A 15,091-nucleotide genomic window follows, 5' to 3' on the forward strand; every position below is an offset into this window, starting at 1 on the left:
TGTGAAGGAATAGCCTAATATCTTATTAACATTTTAAGCGAAACGTTCTAATCTGTTGTGTCAGCCACATTGCGTAAAACATGTTTTTTTGATGCTAGTGGTTGTATTAATTAAAACTGTCCCAGACTACGTTTGGAATATTTATTTCTCGCACAGAATAGAATAGGTCGACTTTTGTACTATGGGGGATAGTAGATTGACATAGGCTAGTGCTTTTGCTGTTCGTTAGGCCTTCCCATCTTGTTGGCTGTCGAAAAGTAAGTGTGGACAGTTCTTCCAATTTCTTCAATATGCTCCTCAGAATTGGATAAGGACGTGTGCAGTTGCGTTCCCGATGTGTCTGTCTTCACTTGTAGCCTGTGAGAAAGACCCGATCATGTGATGGAGAGCGTGTAGCAATCAGGGAGAAGGGCACAGCAAAGGCATTGATTTTTTTAGGGTGCATTATGGCCACAAAGGGGATGCCCCTGCGAAATTCGAGTCATTATCAAGTGCTTGTCAAATTGTGAATGAGAGACTATTGGGGTGTGTACAGCCTATGCAAAAAAAACAAAGCAGAGCTCATGCATTTCAAGCGACTTTTTACAAATCATCATTGGAGTCTCATCATGCAGCCTTAAAATGTATTCAAAATCAAAACATATAGCCCAACGTTTGTAAAACAACTAAAGTTACATTAATATCTCTAAATTAAACATTTAGGAGTAACTATTTCTTTGTTAACCGCTCAACACAGAGTAGCCGCATGTGCGCACTCCCTCAAATCTGTTGGAGAAAATATTTATATTTTATTCAGCTTTGTTCAATTGTATTCTTCATACTATTAAATAATATAAAATAATGCCACAGAATTCTAAGCACATCTTGTCTGCTAAATTAGGACAACTAAGAGTATGCTAACATAAAGGAAACTCAGAGTATGCTATTCTGTTCTTCTGAAATAGACTACATTTTCTTTATATCATGCTTCTTTAGACCTCTCTAAAATAAATCATGGATTTATTGTGATGGTGTAGACTATATTACATGGATTTATTTTTTTAAATGGAAATGTTCCTAAGGTCTGCATCAGTGGCTTGTAGGCTATGTGTGGAAGCCAGGAGATGCTACATATGTTTATGTTAATTAACGGTCAATTACCGTGAGACCGACAGTTATTTGCTTGACAATCACCAGCTGATGAAATTTCATGACCGCCACAGCTCTCTTTTTTTTGTATTTTGTTCATTATGCAGAGACATACTCATGTCGTAGTTAGTCTACATCCCTTCCCTTCCAGCTTTTACATCCGCTTTGTCCTGAAGCTCGGATATGGAAAATCATTTTGGAGATTGGTATTGACGTTTTTATTGCTTATCTATGGTTTTCATGGCAACAGGGTCCGGTCCTCATAGCTGGCCTCCTCCAATCCGTCACCTCTTTGGTTGGAATAAACGGATGGAGAGCTTATAGTGTGTCTGACACCCTTCTGCCTGGTCAGCAGTGCACACTGACCTATATTAGAGATTGTAGATTAAACCAAGAGAAGGTTCCACAGGCTTACGGTCCACAGAGCCCATTTCAAACCCAGCTAGGATAAACCCGTTGTTGAATGAGGAAGAATGAAATACTCTCAAAAGTGTTTCTCTAGGGGATGTGTATCTGGTGGACCTCACAGAGTCTTTGTATTATCTGTATTCATCGCAACGCTGAGCATTAATTGAATTAAAGCATTATGGAATGAACGCAGTGAGTTCAACGCCAGTTCATGATGTGTTGCTGAGGGCATGTTTTTGTAAGATGTTCAAACAACTTAACAACTGTGACTTTGACTTAGTTTCTGGGGGAGAAAGCAGTAAAGAACATCACTCTTAACTGGCCGTTACAGTAGTAGCTGATTGGGTGTGGTACATATTTGAACCCTGCATACTCTGACTGCCATGGGCCTTAGTGGCCACGTGTGGGTAGGGGTGTCATGGCACCTGTCTACGTGCGTGTGTGTGCATGCCTCAGCATGTTTACATTTAATATCTGTGTGTGTTTGCCCATGTTTTTGTGCATTAGTGTGTGTGTGTGTGCGCACATGTGTGTCTGTCTGTGTGTGTGTGTGTGTGTGTATGTGTGTGATACTGGAACCCCTGCACCATGTGTGTGGAGACCAGAAGGGGTAACTGAGCCCAGTCCCATGTTGTGGGTAAACACTGGTGATACAGTATAAATAGCCCTAAAGCTCTGACAACCCTGCCGCAGCCCACTGTTAGTGTGTGTGTGTGTGTGTGTGTGTGTGTGTGTGTGTGTGTGTGTGTGTGTGTGTGTGTGTGTGTGTGTGTGTGTGTGTGTGTGTGTGTGTGTGTGTGTGTGTGCGTGCGTGCGTGCGTGCGTGCGTGCGTGCGTGCGTGCGTGAAAGCCACACTTCCCCAGCCAAACACTTCCAGCTATGCTGGCTAAAGTTCACATACTAACGTCTCCCTTTCCTTACTACTAAGATTTATTACAGATTCATTACAGCATGGATACATCTTAATGACATTAATACATATTCATTGTGATTATTTTGGAGTTAGCACGTGGGAATTATTAAATGGTAATAGGTTGTTTATAAGGTGTCAAATGATAAGCGAATTAACTGTAATGGCGTGTAGAGTGTCGATTTCTTTACGGAATTAAGACGCATTTGATATTTTTGACTGACTTTGTCCTTTCAGACAGCTGAATATATTGAAGTGGTTTTACCATTACAGTGTGTTCTCAGGGGAACCCATATACACAACATTCTAAGTCCTTATGGTTTGTCAATGGAAAATGGGGCCATCATCATGCATATCAAAAATAGAGTACTGTAAATTGTACTGCACTGTTGTAGTTACCAGTTACACCTCGATTCATTTAAATTTGAAAGACACTTGGTGGACACTGATGGACTGTCACAATGAGACATTGAGGTATATTAATGCTGGGGCGAGTGTGACATGTCTCACAACTCTTCACTGATTTAATCTGAGTTGAATCACTGCTGTCTCAAAGAAGCTTATTATATAGAGAAGTACTGTAGTGTCACCTCTGTTTCAACCTTGAAGCTATGTAAAATACATTCGTAGTCAAATCAATGCTGACTTTCACATTACAAGAGCTTCTTATCATGGCTGTTGTCCTAGATATGTTTGGCGTCGTCAGTGAGACAGTGTACTTCATTGCTATGCAGGTTATTCTTTATTGATCCCAGATTAACACACATATATGGATCTCTTCCTCAGATTGACGGTGTGGTGGTTGGAAATATGATTATGTCTCTGCATTGCAGAAAGTATTCAGGGTACATATTATTATAGCATTTCATTTTCAATTTGTTTAGCTCATGTGTTGCAACTGTTGTCTTGTGTTGAATTTGAATATTTTTTTGTCTCAGTCTAAATTCTTCCATCTTCTTTTGTGTGTATTTATTTGCTGTGTTGTAGGGTGAATCGTCATGACGACAGAACCAAATTCAGAGTCCAACGCGGACCAGCAGGAGGCCAGTGCGGTTCCACTCCTGGAGGCGGACTCTTTCCCCCCGGCCGCCGCCCACAGCACGCCTGTCAGGAAGAAGCAGGTTAGCCACACCCACAAAAAATAGCACCGTCACAGAGTTTCTAAACCCAGAGGTTCAACATCGCGAGACTTCCGGGAACGGTTGTGAAGCAAGCCAAGTAGACACGGCCTGGGTTTGGGAAGTTAATGAGAGAAGTGAAAAATGATTCCTTATTTGTTAATTTTCTCTAAATCTAAAGGCACAACCTAGATTCGAGTCATTGACTTAAGTAGTTAAATGTGTTATTACTCCAACCTCGTGAAAGTGACAATCTAAAACATTTTAATTTTCATCAAAAAACACTATATCAAAGGAGTGCCTTTGATTTAATGGCCTGCACATGCGCAGTCTGGCACAAGATGGCCGTTAGACCCGATGACCTGTTTCTGAGCATGAGCGTAGCTAGCCAGCGTTGCTATGACATCGCCTACAAGCATGATCGTGTATTTCTATTGGAGAAGCCTATCTTCATACTGTACTGTCTTTGGCACTGTCATCCTCATTTAGCCTATACAGTAAATGACGTGGGAATAGGCTTTAAATGGCTAAATTTGAAACATTTTATACAATATCAAACAGCTACAGTAGTACTATTCAGGTTTAAAATAAACAAGTGTCCAAATAATTTCTCCTTAAAGGGATACTTCTGGATTTTGGCAATAAACCCTTTATCTACAGCATCATGACTGGTTGTGTTCAAGTCACATTAAAAAGTAATTTATTTTTCCCATTTAAATTATGTATTTATTATTAGGATCATAAATTTTTTGGGCCCACCCCCTCTGAATGTCATGATGTAATTCACACTCTGACGCAAAGACATAAAAATAGAATCCACATGTTAATCTGAATAGATACAGGGCTTCATTGCCAAAATCCAGAAGTATCCCTTTAACATTTCCATCACATTCATCCGGCCCGCCAACTATTTATTCCACTTGACCATTCGTGTCACAACCTGTTGGGTCCAAAACAACACATTATCATAATCATACCACTTTAACATTCTCATCACAGTGCTATGTTAAAACCTGTGCCCCCCCTGTCCAGAACGGTGAGAGAGCGGAGGGAGGCGTGGTCCCACAGGAGAATCAGCTTGAGCCATCGCAGGTGGAGGAGGACAGGACCTCACACAGGTCGTCCACCAGTAAGCTGTCCAGGTCCCCCGGTGGAGGCCGGAGCGTCCGCAGCTACAAGACCATGCAGTGCAAGGTCACCCTGCTTGATGGCTCCGACTACACCTGTGTGGTGGAGGTGGGTGGAGGGGGTCACCGCTTGGGGTTGAGGGGAGTTTAGCAGGTAGGTGGGTTAACGTGCGTGTAGGGATGGGTTGGTGTGTGCGTGCGTGCGTGCGTGCGTGCGTGCGTGCGTGTGTGTGTTGCAGAGTTCACCAGGGATCAGAGGGGGCAGGACATGTATTTATCAAAGTTAGTCTCACTGACTTATAATTTCTTTCTCAAGTCATACTTTGTGGGGTTGGCTCAAAGTTGGCTTGAGATGGTTTTTTATCACGCTGAATTGATGACGTCTCCTTCTACAAAGTCACCTCTGTCTACATGAACTGAGTGGACATTAATGGTATTGTTCTACTGGAAGACTAACGCTGACAATATAGGTTAGCAAGCTTATCTATATGCATGGCTCTTCCTTTATTTCCTGTATTATCTGATCTTAACATAATTAAAGACTATGGAAGCTTGCCACAATGGAATTCACTCTGCTTTTAACGTTATTGTAATAAACTCCCCTTAGACCTAATACTTGGCTGTATACATTGAAAACACCCCATCCCCCACTGGCGCATAATCAGACAGTTTTTTGGCCAACACCGCCGTTTTCGCTCTAAGCAGACATCATCCATCACTCTGTATAAATTTGTCCATTCCTACACATTTACAGCTTTGTCTCCACATAAAACAGAGGTTCTGTTCTTCAGCTTCCAGCCAACTCTGTCGACCAACTACTGGAGAGAAACCAATCTATTAGTGCAGTTTGAGCCCCAGGCTGGATATGGCCAGATTAGTCGGTACATCCAATGGAAAAAGATAAAGCATTGTGGCCGGTTGGCTTGGTCGTTTGCTGGTTGCTCTGTGTTGGTGGCCATGGGAAAGCAACACTGCGAAGAGAGGGGTGTGGCTCCGGGCTAAACATGCTGCAGTGATTATTGACTGGCTCTTTCCCTGGCAGAGTGGACAGAGGAGAGATAGGGGGGAGAAAGGTGGATAAGAGAGGGGAGTAGAGGACAGAGGAGAGAACAGAAAAGGAAGAAAGGGGATAAGGCAGGGGAGGAGAGATATGGTAATGTTTTGGGGGGATAGAGGTCAGGAGAGAGGAGAGGAGGGATAGAGGGTAGGAGTGAGGGGATAGAGGTCAGGAGAGAGGGGAAAGGAGAGGTAGAGAGGAGAGTGGAAAGGCTTGAGGGGATAAGGGAGATGGATACACTCGTAGAAAAAAGGGTTCCAAAAGGGTTCTTTGGTTGTCCTTTTTGGTTCCAGATAGAACTCATTTGGGTTCCATGTAGAACCCTCTGGGAAAGGGTCTACATGGAACCAAAAAGGCTTCTACCTGGAACCAAAAGGGTTCTGCCTGGAACCAAAAATGGTTCTTCAAAGGGTTCTCCTATGGGGACAACCGAAGAACCCTTTTAGATTGTAGATAGTACCTTTAGAGAGAGGTGAGAGAGGGGCAAGGAGTTTACTGAGGGGATAAAAAGAGAAGCGGGTGATGGCGTGACATCCCCTCCTCTCTCGCAGTGACATGCACAGTGTCACGTCTGTCACAGGCCACTCCGCTTCTGGGTCACATGGTCTGAATCATCAATGTCGCTCTAACCTCCCAAGTCACCTCTACAACATTCCACTTAACTACCCATCAGCCCCATCAATGCCAAAATGACAAAACTCTGAGAACGACTTCCAGTGAGTGGCGATGGGATCAATAAACCCATCAACTTCGGGACACACTCGTTAAATAGTAAAAAAAGCATGAAATCCAAATGAACAAATCCCCCTGTTGTTTTACAAGATATAAACTCAGTAACAGTTCAACATTTAATTTGGGGGGTATTTCATCTGTTAGCTTCATGTGTCAAGTCTAAAAATCAGACATAAACTTATGCATGTGGTGTATAATTAGGCACGCCTCTCCATTCTTTAGTATCAAATTGCGCCAACTCCATAGATATTGCAGTGCGTGTCGGGATAGTACTTCACTCTGAAGCCTTGCTGGTTTGGCCGAAGCGGCTATCAGGTCTAATTAGCCCCGAAACACTCAATCATTTTCAGTCCCTCAGCTTTCTGACACTTGTGCATTTGGCGGAGGCGCGCGGGAGCGAGCAAATGGAGGACCAAGGGGAGGGAGTGATTTGAGATTGAGCCCTAGTAATGGAAGTAGCGACGTAGAGGACCTAGGGAAGTGGAAACACCTTTTTCTCCATCTCTGTTTGTCCTCATTGTTCAGGAGCTACATTCTTTGTTTGGATGTTGTTTGTGTCACTCAGACAGTGAGTGACATCGCTGAAGTGCTCCTTCTGGTGATTGGAAGGGGAAATGAAGGCTGCAGAGATGATCCTCTTTAGCGTTAGCCGCTAGCTGCCAATGGCTAATGCACATAGTTTATATTGTTCCTATATTACTGGGTGTTTAATAAGGTTGTGATGGTTAAGTGGTACCCCAAGAGGTCGTACGACCTGGGAAATCGCTTGATTGCATTTCACAGTAAATCACGGAGATGAGCATTTTCCTCATTTATACAGTACAGTCGGAAAGTATTTACAACCCTTTGTCTTTTTCCACATTTTGTTACGTTACAGCCTTATTCTAAAATGGATTACATCCTTTGTCTTTTTCTCATCAATCTACACACAATACCCCATAATGACAAAGCAAAAACAGGTTTTTAGAAATATTTGCAAAACCGGAAATATCACATTTACATAAGTATTCAGACCCTTTACTCAGTACTTTGTTGAAGTACCTTTGGCAGCGATTACAGCCTCAAGCCTTCTTGGGTATGACGCTACAAGCTCGGCACACCTGTATTTGCGGAGTTTCTCACATTCTTTTCTACAGACGCTCTCAAGCTCTGTCAGGTTGGATGGGGAGCGTTGCTGCGCTGCTATTTTCAGGTCTCTCCAGAGATGTTTGATTGGGTTCAAGTCCGGGCTCTGGCTGGGCCACTCAAAGACATTCAGAGACTAGACCCGAAGCCACTCCTGCGTTGTCTTGGATGTGTGCTTAGGGTCATTGTCCTGTTGGAAGGTGAACCTTTTCCCCAGTCTGAGGTCCTGAGTGCTCTGGAGCAGGTTTTCATCAAGGATCTCTCGGTACTTTGCTCCGTTCATCTTTCCCTTGATCCAGACTAGTCTCCCAGTCCATGCCGCTGAAAAACATCCCCAAAGCATGATGCTGCCTCAATGCTTCACTGTAGGGATGGTGCCAGGTTTCCTCCAGACGTGACGCTGGCATTCAGGCCAAGGAGTTCAATCTTGGTTTCATCAGACCAGAGAATCTTGTTTCTCACGGTTAGAGTTCTTTAGGCGCCTTTTCGCAAATTCAAAACCGGCTGTCATGTGCCTTTTACTGAGGAGGGGCTTCCGTCTGGTCGCTCTTCCATAAAAGCCTGGTTTGTGGAGTGCTGCTGAAATGGTTGTCCTTCTGGAAGGTTATCACATCTCCACAGAGATCTCTGTCAGAGTGATCATCTGGTTCTTGATCACCTCCCTGACCAAGGTCCTTCTCCCCCGATTTCTCAGTTTGGCCGGGCGGCCAGCTCTAGCAAGAGTCTTTGTAGTTACAAACTTCTTCCATTTAAAGATGATGGAGGCCACTGTGTTCTTGGGGACCTTCAATGACACAATCCTGTCTCTGAGCTCTACGGACAATTCTTTCAACCTCATGGCTTGGTTTTTGCTCTGACATGCACTGGTGTGTGCCTTTCCAAATCATGTCCAATCAATTGAATTGTCACACCCTGGCTTTAGTTATCTTTGTTTTCATTATTATTTTAGGTAGGTCAGGGTGTGACATGGGGAAGTTTGTGTGTTTGTATTGTCTAGGGTGTTGTATGGTTTAGGGGGTTAAGTAGAGTAGATGGGTTAGTGTTTAGTATAGATGTCTAGGAAAGTCTATGGTTGCCTGAATTGGTTCTCAATCAGAGACAGCTGGTTATTGTTGTCTCTGATTGGGAGCCATATTTAAGGCAGCCATGGGCTTTAGCTGTTTTGTGGGTAATTGTCTATGTGTAGTGTTTGTGTCAGCACTATCTGTATTTATAGCTTCACGGTCGTAAGTTTTGTTATTTTGTTAGTTGTGTATAGTTGTTCGTTTCTTGTTTGTTTTCTCTCTTCTTAAAAATAAAGAAGATGTATTTTGCACACGCTGCGCCTTGGTCCAATCTCTCACAGCAAGACGATCGTGACATGAATTTACAAAGAGAATATATTTATATATATATTTTTTTAATCCATTTTAGAATAAGGCTGTAACGTAACAAAATGTGGAAAAAGGAAAGGGGTCTGAATACTTTCCGAATACACTGTGCAAATTTGGGATTTTATTGTCTCCTGTGTGTTTCTTGCTGTACACACACAAACACACACACAGACACGCACAAACACACACACATTCGTACACACACACACACACAGTTATTTTGTACTTTGTTTAGCTTGGATGGAATAACTTCTGTATAGCCCATCTCAAGTATTCATTCTGACACTTGGTTTGTTTTAACACACCTAGCTACTACTCCAGAAACACTACAAAAGAATCCAGTTTTACCACACCTAGTCCTCTACAAAAAACGTTCAAAAATATAACCCTTCAAATCTTTCTCCGTTTCAAGGTGACATATTTGGAAGAAGTCTACTGTGTCAGCCCTCTTTACCCCTGACTTAATTGGGCTATTTTTACAAAGCATTAAGGCATGTTGCTAATTTAGAGCTAGCAATAGGAGCCTCACAGGTTGACGTATCGTGGTTCCGAAAGCCTTGAGGGCCAGGCAGGGTAACAGCCATTAGTACAGTGATCATGATGTGACACAACATGGTGTGATGCTGGGAGGTGGGAGTGAAGCCCTTTTGACAGGCGACCCCCTCCCCCTGTAGAGAGTGGAGTTATGGTAGGAAGACTGGCACCCACAGCGGCAGACATGACTGTGTGTATGTGTGTGTGTGTGTGTGTGTGTGTGTGTGTGCGTGCGTGCGTGCGTGCGTGTGTGTCTGAATACTCTTTCCAGTGCCTATCTTTCATTAAATGGCTCCTGACCCCGTTGGAGGAATACATCACAATTTAGCGCAGTGACACACCATTATCATTCAGGAGGGGTTAGATAATAGAAAAATGGTCTGCCGCAGTAATCTGTCCAATGTATGTTTGTAACATTTCTAGAATAAGAGTTTTTCATGTGCTTTTCTGTGCAGAAACGGGAGAGAGGCCATGTGTTATTCCACAAAGTTTGTGAGCAGCTTAACCTCCTGGAAAAGGACTACTTTGGCATCACATTCCGGGATATCGAAAACCAAAAGGTGGAATTTCTCTTTTTGATTTTTCTGTGTAATTAGGGGTATTTTGGTTGTTTTGTAGAGGTGAATTGACACTGTCCTCTTGAATTCTCCCAGAACTGGTTAGACCCATCTAAGGAGATGAAGAAACAGATCAGAGGTGCGTGGAATATGGGTATTTGGATATTATTTCTCTGCATGGTTTGAATGTTAGCCAGCATGCTAGTTACTCAGGCTGAAAGGGTCTTTCCAACTGTTCAATGGTCATTTCAATGAACCACTTGTTTTTGTACTCTCCAGGAGTTGCCTGGAACTTTTCATTCAACGTGAAGTTTTACCCTCCAGACCCTGCCCAGCTATCTGAGGATATTACAAGGTAACACTTTCTCTAGTTTCACCTTCAGGAAGCTGTCCACTGGGTCCTTTTTCAAGAGGTTTGCTGTATTTGTACTTTTGGGATGTCTACATTCACCAAATAGCTGTCTGAGTCACCTGGGATGTTTTTATTCTTCTGTCCTCAGGGTTTTACATTAGCATAATGACACATTTTTTAATCAATTCATTACTGTGCTTTGTGCATTTGGCTGCCAATTAACTCTCTCGTTCTCTTTTTTTTCTAATTTCTCTCACACTTCTTTTTCTACGACAAACTCCCTTCCTCACACCCCTTTCTCTTCCCCACCCCTCTTTCTCTGTCCCTCACCCTTCCTCCCCCTCTCACTCTCAGATATTACCTGTGCCTCCAGTTGAGAGATGACGTGGTGTCGGGGCGTCTGCCCTGCTCCTTTGCCACCCACACGGTCCTGGGATCCTACACGGTCCAATCAGAGCTGGGGGACTACGACCCAGAGGAGTCTGGGACAGACTACGTCAGCGAGTTCCGTTTTGCCCCCAACCAGACCAAGGAGCTGGAGGAGAAGGTCATGGACCTGCACAAGAACTACAAGTCAGTCTGTCTGTTTAGAACTACAAGTCAGTCTCTGTCTGTCTAGATCTACAAGTCAGTCTCTGTCTGTCTAGAACTACAAGTCAGTCTGTTTTTCTGTCTGTCTAGAACTACAAGTCAGTCTGTTTGTCTGTCTGTCTACATTTTTCTGTCTTTCTGTCTATATAACCTATTGGAAGAGACGCTCATGGAATGAACAGTTACTGTAAAAAAACATACAAAACCCTCTGTGTGTGTTTGTCTCTCTCCAGAGGAATGATGCCAGCTGAGGCTGAGATGCACTTCCTCGAGAACGTGAAGAAGCTGTCCATGTACGGAGTGGACCTTCACCATGCCAAGGTAAAGGGGCCGTATTCAGCTTATACAAACATAGGCTACCTGTTATTGACCCCAACCCTGTCGTTTTTTTTGTTTTTTTCTAAATGTCTGCCCTGCCATGAATTGAAAAAGCCCTGTTATGACCTGCATGATTCTACCTGGTTCCCTGTCCTTTGACCGCCAGCAGCTTGAATAGCCATTTGGATCTTTGTTGTTTGAATCCTTAGATCCAAACCATGGCGTTATGTACTGCCCTAAGTGACACCTCAAACCCCACAAGTGCAGGGAATGAAGGATATCACTTACATAGGCTCTGAAATTAACTAATTTAACCTTGCTACCAACTTCATTATTTTAGCCTGTCAAAGGTGCGTACACTTTTTATGGTCTACGTATCACTAGCTAATGTCCTCTCTGTTTTGTGTTCAATTTTGTTCTAGTTGTTACTTTGTGCCTCGGTTGGTTAATGTTGTTTGCAATGTCAGCTGGGAATGACATTTTAGGACTAACTAATCACCTATCTACACAACACTGTTATATAACCAAGCAAATCAAAAACTGGCCCAATTCGCTGGCATAGATTTGAATGGACATGGCACGGTTAGATAAAAGAACATTGTCAGATTGAATATACTCAAGAAGCAATAGGAGAGGAGAAAGAGCTTATTTTAGATTTTAGCTGAACTTTTTACAAATATGGTTATTTTTTGTCTTTATCGAAGAAACATTATTTGGAAAATTGTATTTCTGTTGCCAGCCATGTAAATATAGCCTGACCCAGCTATGTAATGTGGGTTATATCATCTGACCTTATGTAACCCCAACCCCAACCATGAGGAAAAATCGTTCACCAAAAACCGTTTCACAACACCTCCTAGCACCAATTGCATCAGAGAGTAAACATAGTGTTTTGTCATGAAAAAAAAAAAAAAAAGGAAATAATGACATGCTACTCTAGCACTTATGATTTTCATTCATAACCAAATAAGAGAGAACACATAAAAACACTCATAACAGACTCACTGATGGCATGGAAACCTTCCCTCCGTTTGGTCAGATCAGACTGTTTTTATCTTTTCTTGTCTTATTCTTACTGAATGGCCTAGTTGGTAGGAAGCCTGTTTGAGTGCTTGTCTCCAGCTAAGGGCGAGGTAAGGCTTGCATTTTGTTTGTGTGTACGTATAGTTACATGTATGTTACATGTGTCCCTGTCTGAAAACCCCTGTCTTTGTGCATGACCATGGACTGTTAGAGTCCATCGTTTAGGGCTGTGGGTTTGTCTCACCACAATTTTGAGTTGACATTGTGGATAATTGTAGTTGTAATTTCTTAGGTGGCTGTTGTGAGGTGTAGGATATTGCCCCCCATGGTATACTGCATCCCCTCATAGCCCCAGTGCTCATATCCCACACACAGGGAGTTGTAGACCACCCTCTGTCCCCCCATCTGCTCTGTGGCAGCCCGACTGTGCTCATCTGCAGACTTTAAGACCTTTTGGGGAAGGCCTCATCATTGTGATGTCATGTGACTAGTATTCGCCATCTTAACCCCACATTGAGGCTACATCCAATATCCACATTAACATGCCTCTTGAATGAAGCAACTAGGCATGTGGTATGCTGGTGTGGACATTGGAACATAGAATTTAGACAGAGTAGATGTCATTGTAGTAACAGACTCTGCCTCGGGAGTGATAGACTCCTCCATCACCCTAACATTCACTGTCCTTTCAATGCCATCATATTGTGATGTACGTAGTTGTATGAATGAATGTTTAGACAAAATTCCCACTGCAGCCTTGTAGACCTTCAGCATCCATGGATCATGAAAAAGGAGCACAGTTCATTGTACAGCCCAGCTGAAAATACCTCAGCTTTGCTCATTACTACCCTAAACTACATTTAAATAGCTAAGACACGTACATCACTGTGCTCTGTAAATTGGCTCTCAATTGCTCCCTCCCCTCATCTCCTTAACTTCATCTGCACTGATTGGAACGTGACAGGTAAAAACAATATGGTGCAAGATCATGATTAGGCTGGCTTTCACCTGTTCAGTTCTTTCAGCTGAGTGCAATGTAGGAGAGGACAGACTTTTTAGACAATCGAGAAATAGCCCAATACTTGCTCCTGGATAAGCCAGACAGATAACTAGTGAAAGTAGGAGCTGTGAAAAGAGGCGATTTAGGATAAATAATTGGTTTCCGGTAATGTAGGTCATTTTCTTGTCTCTTGAGTTCTTGGTTTTGCGACGGTTTGTGAAATATGTTCATCAACATTACGACAACTCTCATTATGTTTTCATTTCAATTATCCTTTTTTTAGAAAGCTCATTTGAATCCTTCATTGAATAATGCATTGTATTTGGCTTGCCGTATCGCCAGTCATCTCAGGCTGCCTCACTTCTTTGTAGGAGAAAGTGGTGGTGTCTGATAATGTCAACTTTTTTTGTTGTTGTAAACAATCAGAAACTTTTTTTAGCCTGGTTGTCAATCTGTTTTGGCATTAGTTAACTACTCTGCCGTTATCATGTTTGGTAGAGTCTAGAAAAGATTAGAAATAAGTCTTATGGGCATACTGTAGACCAGGGCTATTAGAACTCCAGGCCTGGAGGAACGAAACACTTCTGTACTTTCTGGGCCAATCAGTGACATTCAATCAATCAATGAATTACTAGTTAGTAAACAAAACCAGGAGCCCTTTGGCCCTTCAGGCATGAAGTTGAATAGCCCTGCAGACAACAACCAATAGGTGAGCTGACTAAAACCAAAACTTACTGACACCTAGGCTTCCTCAATGTGAGATTAGTAACAAAATTCCACAAACTTGACCAAAGTTCCCAGGTCTTTTCAGAACTCCTACTTTGTGGAAGTTTCAGGAATTTTGCAACCCGGAGTCTCGTTTGAGTAGTGTCAGGTTGTTAACCACGCTTCCTGACATTCCTTCCCAGGATTCCGAGGGTGTTGAGATCATGTTGGGCGTGTGCTCCAGTGGTCTTCTGATCTACCGCGATCGCTTGCGCATCAACAGGTTCGCCTGGCCCAAGGTTCTCAAGATCTCCTACAAAAGGAATAATTTCTACATCAAAATACGCCCTGGAGAGGTAAGCATATCAGTATAAGGCCCTGCTGACATAAAAGCAATGTCCAGATCCTGTTTCATGTATGAAGGTAGTATGCACATCACATAGAATGGCATCACATAGAACAGGGTTCCCCAACTGGTGGCCCGTGTGCCCGAATTTGGCCCACGGGTGGTTTTATTTGGCCCTCCAAGTATTCTGAGCAAAAATAAATACAACATTTATTGTTGGAAATAAAACTGTAAAAACACCAGGAAATCAGCTCCAAGTGATTTTAATTTAAGAAATCTGTTCCTAAGTATTCCCACGCATAAGAGAGAGACACATGATCATATATAAATGTATGCAAGGTTTGAAATGATTATCTTTAATCTAACATATCTGTTTGGACTTGTTGCCGTCAACAAATTATATGTTCCGGCACCCCGACCATCCGCTCAAGAAAGAAATTGTCCCGCGGCTGAATCTAGTTGATGATCCCTGTGTTTGTGTGTTTTTTCTGTATGTTTTGTCATCAGTTTGAGCAGTTTGAAAGTACAATTGGGTTCAAGCTCCCCAACCATAGGGCGGCCAAGAGATTATGGAAGGTTTGCGTGGAGCACCACACCTTTTTCAGGTGAGACCTGGGCCACCATCTCAACGTGTAGACATCTGCCATTTCAGTGGAGGGTTTTGGATGTAAATCCATAGTTATTGA

General features: G+C 42.8%; 1 protein-coding gene across 17 annotated transcripts in view; it reads left to right on the forward strand.

Annotated features, from left to right (window-relative positions):
- The window catches only part of epb41l3a (erythrocyte membrane protein band 4.1-like 3a), an 84,657-nt gene that overhangs the window by 44,707 nt on the left and 24,859 nt on the right, over positions 1–15,091 (forward strand). For 9 of the 17 annotated variants that reach the window (XM_055928671.1, XM_055928675.1, XM_055928678.1 and 6 more), the window contains exons 2-11: positions 3,435–3,568; positions 4,598–4,801; positions 9,969–10,073; positions 10,167–10,224; positions 10,350–10,425; positions 10,777–10,995; positions 11,247–11,334; positions 12,420–12,464; positions 14,263–14,415; positions 14,913–15,010. In XM_055928671.1, the coding sequence (XP_055784646.1) occupies positions 3,446–3,568; positions 4,598–4,801; positions 9,969–10,073; positions 10,167–10,224; positions 10,350–10,425; positions 10,777–10,995; positions 11,247–11,334; positions 12,420–12,464; positions 14,263–14,415; positions 14,913–15,010 (1,169 nt within the window). In that variant the 5' untranslated portion in view covers positions 3,435–3,445. The remainder of the gene's footprint in view (positions 1–3,434; positions 3,569–4,597; positions 4,802–9,968; positions 10,074–10,166; positions 10,225–10,349; positions 10,426–10,776; positions 10,996–11,246; positions 11,335–12,419; positions 12,465–14,262; positions 14,416–14,912; positions 15,011–15,091) is intronic. The other 8 variants (XM_055928687.1, XM_055928676.1, XM_055928681.1 and 5 more) reach the window with 4 other exon arrangements.

The sequence above is a fragment of the Salvelinus fontinalis genome, chromosome 7 (assembly GCF_029448725.1).
Source record: "Salvelinus fontinalis isolate EN_2023a chromosome 7, ASM2944872v1, whole genome shotgun sequence".
Classification (NCBI taxonomy): domain Eukaryota; kingdom Metazoa; phylum Chordata; class Actinopteri; order Salmoniformes; family Salmonidae; genus Salvelinus; species Salvelinus fontinalis.